This window comes from Salvia miltiorrhiza, chromosome 1 (assembly GCF_028751815.1).
Source record: "Salvia miltiorrhiza cultivar Shanhuang (shh) chromosome 1, IMPLAD_Smil_shh, whole genome shotgun sequence".
Lineage (NCBI taxonomy): Eukaryota > Viridiplantae > Streptophyta > Magnoliopsida > Lamiales > Lamiaceae > Salvia > Salvia miltiorrhiza.
The window spans coordinates 75,468,043-75,482,742 of NC_080387.1; the positions used below are offsets into that span (position 1 = coordinate 75,468,043).

The 14,700-nt window shown below is 36.7% G+C and overlaps 4 protein-coding genes across 4 annotated transcripts; 1 reads left to right on the forward strand and 3 right to left on the reverse strand.

The window, feature by feature from the left end:
* Window positions 1–389: 389 nt before the first annotated feature.
* On the reverse strand, window positions 390–4,024 carry LOC131006265 (probable U3 small nucleolar RNA-associated protein 7). Its single transcript, XM_057933453.1, has 9 exons — window positions 3,839–4,024; window positions 3,608–3,692; window positions 3,462–3,521; window positions 3,280–3,369; window positions 3,043–3,175; window positions 2,823–2,941; window positions 2,474–2,541; window positions 1,898–1,946; window positions 390–1,644 (listed from the first exon to the last, which is right to left on the reverse strand). The coding sequence occupies exons 2-9, from the start codon at window positions 3,662–3,664 to the stop codon at window positions 622–624; spliced, it is 1,599 nt and encodes a 532-aa protein (XP_057789436.1). The 5' UTR covers window positions 3,665–3,692; window positions 3,839–4,024; the 3' UTR covers window positions 390–621.
* A 965-nt stretch (window positions 4,025–4,989) lies between these two features.
* LOC131006253 (receptor-like protein 7) lies at window positions 4,990–7,878 on the reverse strand. Its single transcript, XM_057933434.1, has one exon. It carries the CDS (start codon window positions 7,833–7,835, stop codon window positions 5,181–5,183), a length of 2,655 nt encoding a protein of 884 aa, XP_057789417.1. The 5' UTR covers window positions 7,836–7,878; the 3' UTR covers window positions 4,990–5,180.
* Window positions 7,879–10,304: 2,426 nt separating this feature from the next.
* On the forward strand, window positions 10,305–11,471 carry LOC131006273 (non-specific lipid-transfer protein 2-like). Its single transcript, XM_057933465.1, has 2 exons — window positions 10,305–10,844; window positions 11,196–11,471. Exons 1-2 carry the CDS (start codon window positions 10,498–10,500, stop codon window positions 11,209–11,211), a joined length of 363 nt encoding a protein of 120 aa, XP_057789448.1. The 5' UTR covers window positions 10,305–10,497; the 3' UTR covers window positions 11,212–11,471.
* A 2,091-nt stretch (window positions 11,472–13,562) lies between these two features.
* Window positions 13,563–14,600, reverse strand: LOC131013566 (receptor-like protein 54). Its single transcript, XM_057941689.1, has one exon. It carries the CDS (start codon window positions 14,598–14,600, stop codon window positions 13,563–13,565), a length of 1,038 nt encoding a protein of 345 aa, XP_057797672.1.
* Between the last annotated feature and the right edge of the window lie 100 nt (window positions 14,601–14,700).

The following is a 14,700-nucleotide window of genomic DNA, read 5'->3' on the forward strand; positions in this document are numbered from 1 at the left end:
AACAAATTCATTATTCATGATCTAAGATTCAACATCTAAGATTGATGTTTTTTTATGTTGGATGATGAATCATATATATTCATGGTTTTTGTGTTTATTAGCCATCACAAATTTCCAACTTTACCATATTGGGCTACTTATTGCAACATGGGCCTAATACCAAAATAAAAGGTAGTAGGCCTAGTAGTAAAAGTAAAGAAAGAGAGGTTGCTACCATTCTTCATCTTCTTTCATTTAAAAATTAAAAAGATAGTTATGAAGTCTACCTAATACATAATCAATCTCAACTGATAATTATTCAATAAACCAGAAATAATAAACTGCAATAACAGAAAACATGTGAAAAGAAAAAAAAATCAATAGTTGTATGGCATTGTACACTAAAAAAGTGAGATAGAGCAAAAATTAAGCTTTGGCACCAGAGGAAAAAGATTGCACAGCTATCATTCATCTTACATAACTCAGTATTTCTATGGATAAGCTGCATGTATCCCATAAATAAAAAATAAGCTGGATTATCTATCTAAGTTGCCAAAATTTCAATTTCTACAACATTCAGTGAAGGGATTGATCAAGTAAGAAGAAGGAAAGAGAATACAACACCTTGTGGCCACGGCGCTATCAAGAAGCCGGTACCTTCCTCGCGAATCGCTGTAGAGACTTGGGCAATTGATTCTCCTCCTCAATTCTCTTTCTCTTCTTTTTCACCTTTTCATCTTGTTTCTCCAAGAAAGGTTTCTTGGCTCTCATTATAGCTTCTTGCTTCTTCTTAGTCATTTTGCTCGGTTTGCTCCTACCTTTCGTTTTCTTCTTGAATGAGGTATTCTTGGCACCTTCTATAGCAGCTTCCATCTCTGCTTCTCTATCTTGCTTAGTGGGCATCTCTTTCTTCATAGCAGGCTTCACCGAACCAATCTTTGTCGGGTCCAGCATGATGGTCTCTGGGGGCAGTTTGTCGAGAAGGGACCGCACTTCCTTCTCGTTCCTCTGCTTACGTGTTTCAAAGGGGTTTGCCACCCATGTGTCGAAGTTGGGCTCTCCAGATCCAGGAATCAATATAGAAGACCAACCTTTTGAATGCCCGAGGGCAAGAACGTCTTCATAAGGTCTAAACTGTACTTTCCTTATTTGGTATCCTTTAGCTATCGAATGACCCATGTATCGGCTATACTCTTGCGACCCGGATAAATCTCCAAATACCTGCACAAAGGAGCCGGTGGCGGCAGCAAGCAAACCTTTCTGACTGAACTGCATAGTCTTGGTGCTGCCCGGTAGCGTTTGGAGAACCTCAAACTTTCTCAAATCCCACAGTTTTATTTTCCTCTCCATTCCAGCCGTTGCCATGAGATGCCCATTGGAGTGGAATGCCATAGCTGTGACGGGACCTTGATGACACAGCATCTTGACAAGTGGAGCAGCACTGGTAGGCTTCCACATGCTTACTGTGCCACCAGAATGACCAACACCAATCACGTTATTGTAAGAATTGACCTCCATTGTATCAGAGCGACCCAGACCAGTTCTGTAATTGCCTATCATCTCCCCTGTTGTAATATCTTGGTAATGAAGCTGCCCGAATTTATTGATGGATGTCAACAGGAAATGCTTATTCAGAAACTGTAGTTTCGTTACAGCACCATGCTCCTGAAAAACAAAGAAACTATATCAGCTGTAGACAATCAAAAAGATGTATTAAACATGTGGCCAACATAAAATTCCTCTAGTGTTGAAAGTCATAAACCATTATCCATACACCAAACGTAAAAACCAGTTTTCTCACTTTTGATCACGCATTTTTGTTCTACATGGTTGCCCGCTATTTTAAAATATATTCAGCCTAGTTTAAAATGCTAAAAGATTAGCAACAGTCCAATTATCAAGAGATTAGATCGCTAACCTTGAGGCAGTGCATTTCAGTACCATTGTCGCTATACATGTACACATACCTGCCACACATAAGTGCACCATTCAGATACGTTGCCAAAAAACTCTTCTATCATTTGGAATTCAAGAATATGACATTCTAAATTTCTAATTGCGCAATAATGTAATACATCCACCCCAAGAAAAAAACTATTCATTTTATTGAGCAATTAGAATGTCAATGGCGTGAAATGAAAATGAGAACAAAGTAGTAAACCTTAGCTGGATGGAGTAAAAACCCTTAGAAACCTTACAAGCATAGCAACAACTTGGCATGTCATCAACAACATGAGTGGTTACATAGGAGTTGATAGATCTTAGTAACAACAATCAATAAAGAAGTGGAAACAGAACAAAAAAAATGTAAGCATTACTGCATGAGCACCTGATATGATGAACAAATTTTCTCACTTGTCCTTATTGGCAATGAGAGATAATCAGCAGACATATGATAAAGTAGACATCAAGATGTTATGAAATGACAATACTTAACATTTACACCAATGCTCAAATAATTTCTTATGTAAAGAAAGTGACGAGAGGGGCCTACTTCTTTTGAGCAGCAGCGAAAAGCTTCTGATTATGCAAAAATACCACATCACGAACAGTCTCTCTAACCTGAAAAGACTTCTACAGCTTAATACCCCACTTTCAACAAAATCCAATATAGCCGTTTGGAAATAAGTAGTAGTGAGAACAAACATAATATATATACAACTGTGCATATATATATATATATATATATATATATATGTTTTATTCAAACATATGATGAAAAAATATATTGACTGTTTTATTCAAACATAGAAGAGTTCAGGGCTGAAACACCTCACTGCAATCTAAAAGTGAATATATTCTAGAAAAATCTGCATAAACATGAATTAGAAGTTTCATAGTACCTGAAATTCTTTAATGAGGTCCATATTTTTCATGTCAAGAAGGGCCATATGACCTTTTCTTCCAGCGGCTATCATATATCGACCACTCAAGGAGAAATCCAGAGTATAGGGGCCAAAATCTGCAAATAGTAGTACTTCCAAAAATTTGAGAAAAAAGCCAAAAGAAATCACAAGTGTAATGGCACTTACCATAAATTCAAATAAAAAATGAGATCCGAACCTGGCAAGACAATATCAAATTGTTTTCTCGAACTCAAGATATCTACTTCAGCAGCTATTGCGTCCTGCTTAATCCTCCATGTTTTCTCTATACCCTCAACTTCCAGATAACCTCCTTCACTTGGCATAAGCCACTATGCAAATGCCAAAAAAGGTTAATCTACTGTCTAAATTCACTAATTAAGACTAATGGCTCAACATTACCGGAAGAGAACACAAGAAAGAGTTATGGAGTCACCTTCTCAGCCTGAAAAGCAGCTTGCGCAGACTTCCCATACAATTCTTCCCTCACAGCCAACTGACCCTTCAATTTCTTATCTTGTAGTTCCTGGCATAAACAAACAAAGATAATTATCAAAAACACCCAAGCAAAAATCTCAGAGCAGCCAAATTACAGCGGTAAAAGCCAAGAAAATTTACCCCCAAATCAGCAGCTTCCCCTCGCATATATTTCTGTACTTTCATTTTCTCCTCTTCAGACTGCCAATCCAAATCAATTTCAAACAATCAATTGCCAATCACATAAGAAAAATTGAAGAGACTGCCAGTATTAAGCTTTACTTCACCTGCTCTACGGCAGGTGAGGGATTCACTTTCTGCACTTTTGCCGCCTTCACCCCCATCTTTTTCACCGTCTTCCCTGGTAAAATACTGCCGCAATCCAATTTGTTTCAGACACAGTATAATTAAAGGAAAAACACCGAAGCACATAACAATACAATGCTAACGCACTACCGAATGCCGAACAACACAAGGAAAACAATACTAATCCAAACACAATACACAGTGATTGCGACCTTTGTTTGTTGCTGTTTGCTTAGGCTTCAACAATGGAAAATTATCAAATTAAGACGACGGCGATACGAAGCCACGAGGTTCAGCTGCTCCGGACGGCGCGGAGTCACCGGAGAAGGTATTCACGGCGGAGGTTTTGACGCAAGGCTCTCTTAAACCCTGAATCGTTTTTCGTGTTGCGAATGTATTAGAATTTTGAAGGGTTTATATTTTTGCGGGCTAATTGAGCCTATTAAAATTTTGAAGGGTTTATATTTTGCGGGATAATTAGGCCTATTAGATGTTTGAAGGGCTTATATTTTGCGGCTAATTGGGCCGTATTTTCGACAAATAGTGAAAGAGACAGCCCAAATTCACAAGATAAAATAAGCCTAGGAGAAAATAAAAATTTAGTAAATTATGTTTCTTCTAATTTTTTTTTCCATTACGAGAAAAGTAAATTTTATTTTAAAAACGCTTAGGGAATGATCCGACCCAATTTTTTTTGGATAGTATCTTTCTTTTTTTTTCTTTTTTTTTTGATGTCAGCTTGATCTAAAAATAATTAAATTCTAAAATTTAAATCTAAATTTTGGAATATTTACTTTTTATAATTGATAAGATATATAATTGAGTATTTGTATTATTATTTCTAGGATATAATTGAGTATTTGTATATATATAGAGCATTGAAACTCCAGCTAAAATATGTATCTTGGAGATCTTCGCGTTAACCCCTTGTCTTTTATGGCTACGTTGTGTTTTACAAGGGTTGTCTATTTCCCTTCAGGACAGATATCATTTAGGCTTGCCGAAGCTTGATCTTGTTCCTTTGACTATTCTTTGTGTTTATTACTCTTGCTGTCCCAATTTTTAGTATTCATTTAAGAATGAGACACAGATTTTAATAAAGTGATTGAGTGTGTTGTGAGTAAAATAAGGGTCTCATCTTTTATCCATAGCCCCCATATTACTCCTTACCGTCCCTTTTCAAAATATTAATAATAATTAATTAGAAATTTATTATTTTACCTTATATTGTATAGCCCCCAAATTACATTAAATTTTTTAAGATTGTTTCGAAGGTAACCAAGCTATGATTTCAGCTCCAAGCTGATCTTTCAATTAATTCATCCGTCATTCATAAAATTTGTAGAATTGGACAAAAGTCACAAAACCATAAGTTTTTTGTCTTAGTAGCATAGCATTATTTGCATTTATTTGAATGGTTGCTGCATATTGGTTATTCTAGTTATTGGAAACTCTTTTACATGCCAAAAAAAAAAAAAAAAAAAAACAGCAAAACAAAACCTCAGACTCACATCAGACACTAAACACCCTTGTTTAAATTGCATATCATCAACCTCAGTGCTGTCTCCTATTCCTAATCTCATTTCTTCTCTCTACTATTCTTCTTTCATGTCTTCTTCTCCTGGCTCTCTCATAGAAAATCTTGTCAACAACCTCTTCTATTTTCTCGAAATATCTTTCTCTGAAGCTTCGCCAGAATAGAAGTAGCCACGCAATGATTCCTAATCCCACAACATATCCAAGTGCAACAGATACGTATTCCCACTCGATCTCACTCTTCTCTTCCCCATTTTCATCTTCTTGTGGCCACAAATGATCACTGCCATTACTATCACTGCAGCTTATGTTGAGATTGAAACCGCACAACCCCGGATTTCCTATGAAGGAATCAGCTGAAAATGTTTGTAACTGACGCCCATTTGGGATATCTCCAACCAGCTTATTGTAGGAGAGATTCAAGACTGAAAGGAATGTGAGGCCTGCAAGCTCCACCGGTATTGCCCCGGTGAGTCGGTTTCCAGAGAGGTCGAGTGATTCGAGATTCCTCAACTTACCAAATGAGTTTGGGATGCTTCCATTGAGGGCATTGTGGGAGAGGTTGAGCTGATGAAGTGAGGTAAGATCACCAATTGCATTTGGTATCTCTCCTCCAAAATTATTGTTAGAGAAATCAATGTTATAAAACTTTGGCATGTGAAACTCTAAATTTATCCCCTTCAAGATTAATTCGACTCTTGTCGACCTCCACAATGCTGAGTAATAGTCTGAATCGCCGTGCCTGAATTGTTCATCATTCTGTATCATCATTGTCTTCCAACTAGAAAAGTTTATCGATTCCAGATTCCCACTGAACTGATTGGAAGATATATCTAGAATTTGGAGATCTTCCCAGCTGTTGCGACATCTTACTTCCCCATAGAATTTGTTGGAGTGCATAACAAGAAAGCGCAACGTCGATGACAGCATGCATGGGAAGCTGTCATTGATGTTGTTGTTCCCAACGTTCAAGAACATCAATCTCTGGCAACTTTTGAAGAACTTTGGGATTTTTCCTTGTAAAGAATTGTTGTTAAGATTCAAATATGATAGGAAACAATACACAGGAAAATTATCTGGAATGCTACCGCTGATGTTGTTTCGGCTTAGATCTAACTCTGAAATGTTTTCAAGTAAGCAAGGGGGTATGCTGCCACTTAATCCATTGCGCGACAAATCAAGAACACCGAGGTTGGTGGCACTGCAGAAGGAGGTTGGAATCGATCCACTTAAACTGTTATTAGCAAGAGATACGGAGCGAAGTTGAGACGCAGGTGGAATGGTGAGGTGCAACTCACCCTTGAGCTGGTTAGAGTCCAAGTATAGGACTTGAAGAGAAGCAGGGATATGGTAAGGCTTTTGCAGATCTGTTAGAAGATTAAAACAGAGGTTCAAAGACTGAAGCTGTGTTCCCCAAATCCAACTAGGTATCTCCCCACCAATCCGATTGTATGAGAGGTCCACTAGTTCCATATCCAAATGTTTGATGAAATTAGGAAAACGGGACAAGTTGCACGAGCTTAGTCTCAACTCTTTTAGTTGGAGATTTCCATATGAAGTTGAATTGAGGTTGCCAACATCTACTGACAATCTATTGCGGGATAGATCAAGTCGGGTTAGATTGGCAAGACTTGGAAAGTTTTCCAGTTGCAAAGTGCCGTTAAACTGATTGTAGCTAAGATGAAGTTCCAACAATGAAGGGAGAGCAAACAGAGAGTGGGGAATATTACCAGAGAGTGAATTACTTGACAAATCTAAATAAACAAGATTGGAAAGACCTTCAAACAGCGTAGAAGAAAGTGAGCCTGTGAAGAAGTTATATGCTAGATTGACATGAATCAGGTTGGTTAGGTTAGCAAAGGTGGATGGAATCGAACCCTTCAAACCGCAGCTATAAAGAGACAAAGTGGTCAAACTTGGAGAATTGGCGAACAAGTCTGGAAGCTCTGTTCCAAGATTGTTATAATCTAGTTGAAGGATGGAAAGGGAATGGAGTTGCCAAAAGGGCTTAGCTAAAGGGCCCGACAAACCACAGTAACGCAAGCTCAACGTGGTGAGGTTGGGCAAATATGATGATATAATGTGGCTCCATTCACTCTTCTCATGAGGAGAAGTAACTTTGGCATGATCAAGATAGAGCTCTTGAAGCCCTGTTAGATTTTGGACAAGCATCTCCAGTTTCACAGATATTGTAAAATCATAGGAGATATCGAGACTAACCAACCTCCTCAAGGAGGAAATTTCGGCGGGAACCTGCCCTCCAAAATCAGCATAGGATAAATTCAAGTGTGTCAAATAGGTGAGATTGTGAATACCTTTCGGAATGGGACTGGAGTTGAAAGAATTGTAGGCTAGATTCAGCTTCTGCAGATGCACAAGTCTGAAGAGACTCGATGAATCCGCGATTCCACCAGAAATGAACTCATAATCGAGCTGCAAACTGACGACGTAGCCAGCAGCATCACATTCCACACCGAGCCACTTGCAGCACTCATCACTTTCATTCCATTGCACAAGTTTTGTTGAAATAGAAGGATCGAAGATCAGCTCATCCTTGAGTTGAAGCAACAAGGTTTTTTGATGGTGAAGGCATTGGGTATTATATGAATGAGTAGTGAAAATGAAGGAGGAAATTAGTGTGGAAATAATGATGAAGAATAGCTTTGGAAGCATTGTGAAAGTTGCAGGTACGAGATATGTGCATGTGGCTTTAAATAAGCCACTAGAAATTATTGCAACTATTTTTATTTTACTTTAATTTTTTAAATAAAAATTATGGAAAATAAAAAAAACACCTACAATGTGGACAATGCATCTAGGTCCATATATTTAGTGTAGTGTGTTGAATTAATGGTTGATAAAAGTCTAGGTCCATATATATATATATTCCACAAGTAGGCCAATCGTTTTCTCGAGCTACTAGTAGTCGTAAATATAGAGAAAGACAAAAGAAGAAGAAGTGGGAATTTGAATAAATTGCCAATATTGAATGTGGTGAGAGGAAGACTTTTTTTTTAAATCGATCGAGAAGGAAAGACTAAATGGTTGACTTGGAAGACTATGGATGGAGGAAGTCTACAGACTTAAAAGTTTAATACTCCCTCCGCTTATCCAATTTTTCTTTTTTGATCGTCCTATATTTTAATAAAGTAGGTGAGACCCTTACTCTATTTTAATTATTTTAACACTCACATAAAATGTGATATTCTTATTCCACTTACAACACACCCAACAACTTTATTAAAATCTGTGTCGCTCTAAAATGGATACTAAAAACTGGGATGAATGGAGTATATTATATTGGACAAGCCAGGATATGTCCATGCCGGATGGTATCCTAGTCTCAACTCTATGTCCCATCATTCGCGTCTCACTATTGATACTGTTAAAATTAAACTAAATTAAAACATTTTGAAATTAAAGAAAAAATGAAAAAATTATTGAAAGAATTGTTATGGGGTGGGTGCACCAAATTGTATTCATTGTCATAGTCAAGATCAACGGCAAGACTAACAAGTTTGTTGCTAAAAAGGTCTTATTTTACGTTAAAAATGGCAACTTTTCAATTAATATTCCACAATCTGGTCCTACATTTTAGATTTATCTTCACCTCTTTTCTTCGACGAAGCTTCTCTCTTTAATATTCGAATGCGTATACTTTTAGCATCTATATTTTAAAGAAAAACCATAACTTTATTTTCTTTAATTTCTCTAATTTTCTAACCTTTATTTTTATATATATTTATTAAATGATAATATCAACTTAAATAATGTCCTAAGCTATGGATATATTATCAAACTAAGGCTAGCTCGGGATATATTTTAAAACTAATACGTTACATGCTCACTAATACTAACGTTACATGCTCACTAATAAAAATATCAGAATATGATGTCAAATTTTGGATTAATAATTTCGTAAATTTTTTTTTTCAAATAATTCTTAGTTAGGACTTTGAAGGGCCTCATTCAACTTTGGTAGCCCACGACCCACGTCAAAGCCACATATCAATTCGATAAAAAAATTAAAATTAGGCCACTTTATTCTAGCATAGCTAGCTAAAAAATATACTCTCTCCGTCCACAAAAAAATAGTTTTAGAAGCGGACGACACGAGTTTTAATAAAAATAGTTGAACATAAATAGAAGTCTACCATGTAATGAAAATTTTTCAAAAATAGAAAATGACTAATTTTAGTGGACGTCCCAAAGTGACAAAAATAGTTTTTTTTTTTGGTGAACGAATGAAGTATTTTTATATATAAATATTTGTCTAGCCCAATAGTATATCTAAAATAGTTTAGTTTTTAGAATAAGGGAAAAATTCGTGAAATTCCAGAAGAATTCTTAATTAAAGATGTATAATACTCCCATTTCATCTCTAGCTTTACATGTGGCTGCGCATGTATAAAATGTTAATGATATATAGTATCACTACAAGTCATTTTAAGACCAAAATGTTATGCAAGAAAGCAAAAAACATCAATAAATTACATAGTCTTACACTCACAAACATAGAAACCAAAAATCACAAGGAATCTTTCTTCATTTGTCTTTTAGAGGAAAATGACGAGGCATCTTCTCGGCATGGGCATTGCAAAGTCTTTCTCCAAATTAAGACAATAATATTTTGGAAAGAGAAAATATGATTTCACATGTGGGCTGACAAAATATAAAAAGAGAAAATATGATTTCACATGTGGGCTGACAAAATATAATACTCCCTCAAGTTGCCAAAGGTGGAGCCCACAAGGACTTCATCAAGTGCTAACAACTCGAGTCAATCTAACAACTAATCTATTAAGGGAGGTTCAGTTACTCGAGATTAAATTGTCCCGAGATTACCCAAAATTGAATTGGCCCGAGAAATTATCAGAAATTATTTTTGTCAGATGAGTAAGCTAAGACTCATAACCCATAACTAATCCTACATGACACAGTCTCGAGATCAAATATCGGACCGTATCTATCCAACCGAACAAGATATTATAAGGCTACAAACTGAACACTTTATGTTAGCCAAGAATAGAAGCAGCCATTAGTCAAGCGCGATTGCATTGTTAGTCAAAATTGGCTAACAAACCTACCATTGTTTGCCTAACATGAAATGCCAAGATCCATGACATTTACCCCACACACAATCATGATATACTATTTATTCTATTGGACTTAATTATACAAATACACCCCAAATAATTCTAATTTTTATCCCAAATTAAATTAAATCGCACCACAATATTTTCCTATATAAACCCCATCTCCACACCCAAAATCATCTCACTCATCAACATTTTCTTTCACTAAAAATAAAATAAAATAAAATATCACCTCAGTCATGGCTGCAACGACCAAGGCAATGTGCGTGGCCCTGATCGCCGCCGTGCTGGTGGCGGCGGCCGCACCGCCTGCCGAGGCGGCGATAGGCTGCGGCACGGTGATCTCATACTTGTCACCGTGCCTCCCATATGTCACCAACAGAGGCCCACTTGCCGGGTGCTGCGGCGGAGTTAAGGGACTGTTCAACGTCGCCAAGTCCACCCCCGACCTCCAGGCGGTGTGCCGCTGCCTGAAATCCCTCGGCGGCTCCTACAACGGCGTCAACTTGGGCAAGGCCGCCGGACTTCCTCAGCAATGCGGTGTTAACATCCCTTACAAGATTAGCCCTTCCACTGACTGCTCTAAGTAAGTGTTTGTGTCATGAATTTAAAATATGAAAACATGCATTAATAAGAAAAAATTATTTCGAGCTACAACTTATCCACATGCACGATATATACTCCCTTCGTCCACGATATCGTTTTCACTTTATGGACGACACGAGTTTTAAGAAATTGGTGAACAGTAGTTGATGATAATATATAGTGGGTATTGTTGTAAATGAAGTTTGGGTCCCATTATTGCTGTGAGTGGAGTCTGTGGACCCTACTGTTATTAATGGAAGTGAAAATGATATTGTGGACGGACCAAAATGACAAAAATGAAATTTTTGTGACGTGAATATTAATTAATATTGGTGTATTTTTTGGGGTGCAGGGTGAGGGGAACATGAATTTGGAGGAGACCATTTTGCAGGAGGAAGTCTACATTGTGTTTGTTACAGAATAAATATTATGATCAGCAAAAATAATTAGTTTTTGTGGACTAGTAGTGGGTGAGTTTTATTTTACCGCGGGGTAAAAAAAGTATTTGAATTTACAGTTAGTTTCGAGTCAGTGAGTATTTGAATTTACAGTTTTACAGTGCTACTTTCACGTGTGATGAAACGGTGAAATTTGTTTCAATGTAGTTTATAACTCGATTCAAGCTCAAGCTATACGTGTAAGAGTAGTAGAGTATAAAATTAAGATTCAACTTATGTTCACATTGATTTAAGCTGGTGATGACGCTAAAATTGGTATATAATTAAGATTCAACTTATGTTCACATTAATATCATCCAAAAATTGGTATGATATTCCACACCATGCCACTTGCGGCACTCATCATCCCTTTCATTCCATTGCACCAATTTTGTTGAACGAAAAGAATTGAAGCTCAACTCATCCTTGAGTTGATTCACACTTTACGCAAACGATTTAAACTATTAAAGTGTTTTTCTTTTAAATATTTAAATTTTAATTTAAATAATATTATGAGAAAAAAGTAGAATCTAAAAGAAAAACCTATACAAAATCAACTTGAAGCCCACCAAACTTAAGCTAGTTGAACCCACGGACTTGCCCATTTCAATCCACTAGCATGGTCCCAGGCAAGGCCCACTATTGGATACAACTATTGGATCGGGGCAGACTGAGCCCAATGAAGAGGTAGAGGAGAAGCCCAACCCGAAGAAAATAAAAATTTATTCCCTCCATCCCACTCTAATAGGCTCATTTTCCTTTTTGGGTAAAAAAGTTGTACTTAATTGGTGTGGACCACACCACTTTACTACCATTTTCCTACTAAAAAGTAAGTTTTCTTAATCTCCGTGCCCAAAAGAAGTGAGCCTATTGGAGTGAGACTGATGGAGTAGTAAATTATGTTTCTTCTATTTTTTATTTTTATTTTTATTTTTATTTTTATTTTTATTTTTCCTTTTCTTTTTCTTCAAAGTAAGCCTAGGAGAATATGTTTAATTGTTAATTGCTCTTACAAGGCAATTGACAATCAAACTTATTCCTTGTGGTGAGACTATTGCAGTTTAGTGGGAGCTCTTATTTCACTTATAATGATTTGATGTAACACGTAAAGATTTTTTTGCACAGTTTGTCCACGTATATTTCACTTAATCCGCGTTAGATTTTTTTGTAGCTAGTAATCATAAATATAGAGCGAATGAGATTCAGTGTACCACACTTTATGTCCCACTTTTAATTTTATTTAATTTCTTATGTATATTTTCTTCAATTTCAACTTTAAATGCTTTAGTTTAATTCCATCAATTTAGGGTATATAATTATTTTTTATCATTTAATTTCACTTTTATTAGCTAATAGTAATAGGTTGATAAATTCAAAGTTATGGTATATACTTTTTAAAAAATTTAATTTTTTGAAATAAAACTTCAATATAATTCATAGTATTATAATAAATTTTATTTTTATAAAAAATATTTTTAAAATAATAGATATTTCATTTCAGACTTAGATCTAAGCCAAAACAATATCAGCGGTAGCATTCCAGATAATTTTCCAATGGATTGTAGACTACAATATTTGGATCTCAACAAAAATACTTTAGAAGGGAAAAAACTCAAACAATCCCCACGATATGAGAGTATTCAGTTTAGTCGAATATAATTGAATTCTGCATTAATTATATTCGATAAAATGATTGATAGAGATGATTCTGCTGGGTCAACAATGATACAAAAAAATGTATGTGGAAATAAAAAATCAGGGACATGGTATGGCTTTTGCAGATCTGTTAGAAGATTATAAGAGAGGTCCAAATACGAAAGTGGGGAATTGAAGACATTGCCATTGATATACTTGTGGATGTGGTGAGAAGAAGTGTTCGGATCCTAAAGAGGCCATGAATTTCGTTTTAAAATTGTTAGAAAATCTACGTACTGCACGTTGATTTCTGGGCAGGCGCCCAAAGCAAGTTGTAGAGTTCACTGCAATATATAACGACGCCCATCAGATGTTCGAGAAAAGTCCTAGCTGAAAACCTGCGAAGAAAACAAACAAAGAAGAAGATAGCATTGCGTAGTGGTGAAACCTCTGCATTGAAAACGACTTTTCCGGCAGTCAGTTTGCCGACGGCCTCTCCGTCTACAGCTTGTGTTGGTAAGTGCTAAAATGCCAATACATAGTCATTTTTAAAACATCAATAAATTACATAGTCTTACATATCTTGTGAACTGATTATTAGACAAAAACACACACAAGCACAAAGAAACCAAATATCAATGCCAACACTATTGTCTTCTCAGTTGATTCCTCACTACTCTTCTTGCATGTCTTCTTCTTCTCTTTCTTCTGATTCTGGCATCGCATATATCTTCAAACACCTCTTCCACTTTTCCAAAGTATTTCTCTCTGAAGCTTCGGCTCAACAAAAGTAGCCACGCAATGATTCCTAAGCCCACTACATATCCAAGTACAGCAGATACATACTCCCACTCGATCTCAGTACTCTTCTCTTCCCCATTCTCATCTTCTTGTGGCGACAAATGATCACTGCCATCAATACGACTGCAGCTTATGTCGAGATTGAAACCACACAACCCCGGATTTCCTTTGAATGAATCAGCTGAAAATGTTTGAAACTGACGCCCATTTGGGATCTCTCCAACTAGCTTATTGTAGGACAGATTCAAGACTGAAAGGAATGAGAGCCCTGCAAGCTCCACCGGGATCAACTCCGTCAGTCGGTTTCCAGAGAGATCGAGAGATTCGAGGTTCATCAATTGACCAAATGAGTTTGGGATGCTTCCATTGAGGGCATTGTGGGAGAAGTTGAGCTGACGAATTGAGGTAAGATCACCAATTGCATTTGGTATCCCTCCTCTGAAATTATTGCATGACAAATCAATGGTGCCCGAGTCTGCCCAAATCTTACCCATCTGACGCGATACGCCTTTAATGGTTAATGTTACATCAGAGCTCCACAATGAGTAGTAATAACTGTCGTCCAAGAATTGTCCAGACACCATTGAACTCCAACTAGAGAAGTTTATTGATTCCAGAAATCCACTGAAATTATTTGAAGATATATCTACAATTTGAAGCAGTGGCCAGCTCATGTGACATGTGACTTCTCCATGGAATTTGTTGGAACTCAAAACAAGACCACGCAATAGCAACTTGGACGATAGCATGCATGGGAAAGTGTCGTTGATGTTATTGTTCCCAACATTCAAGAACTGCAACCACTGGCATCTTTCAAGGGACTTTGGGATTTTCCCTACTAAAGCATTATTGTTAAGATCCAAATATTGTAGGCTACAATCCATTGGAAAATTATCTGGAATGCTACCGCTGATGTTGTTTCGCCCCAAATTGATCACTCTAATGTTTTGCCTGTGTAGGCAAGGGGGTATGCCGCCACTTAAT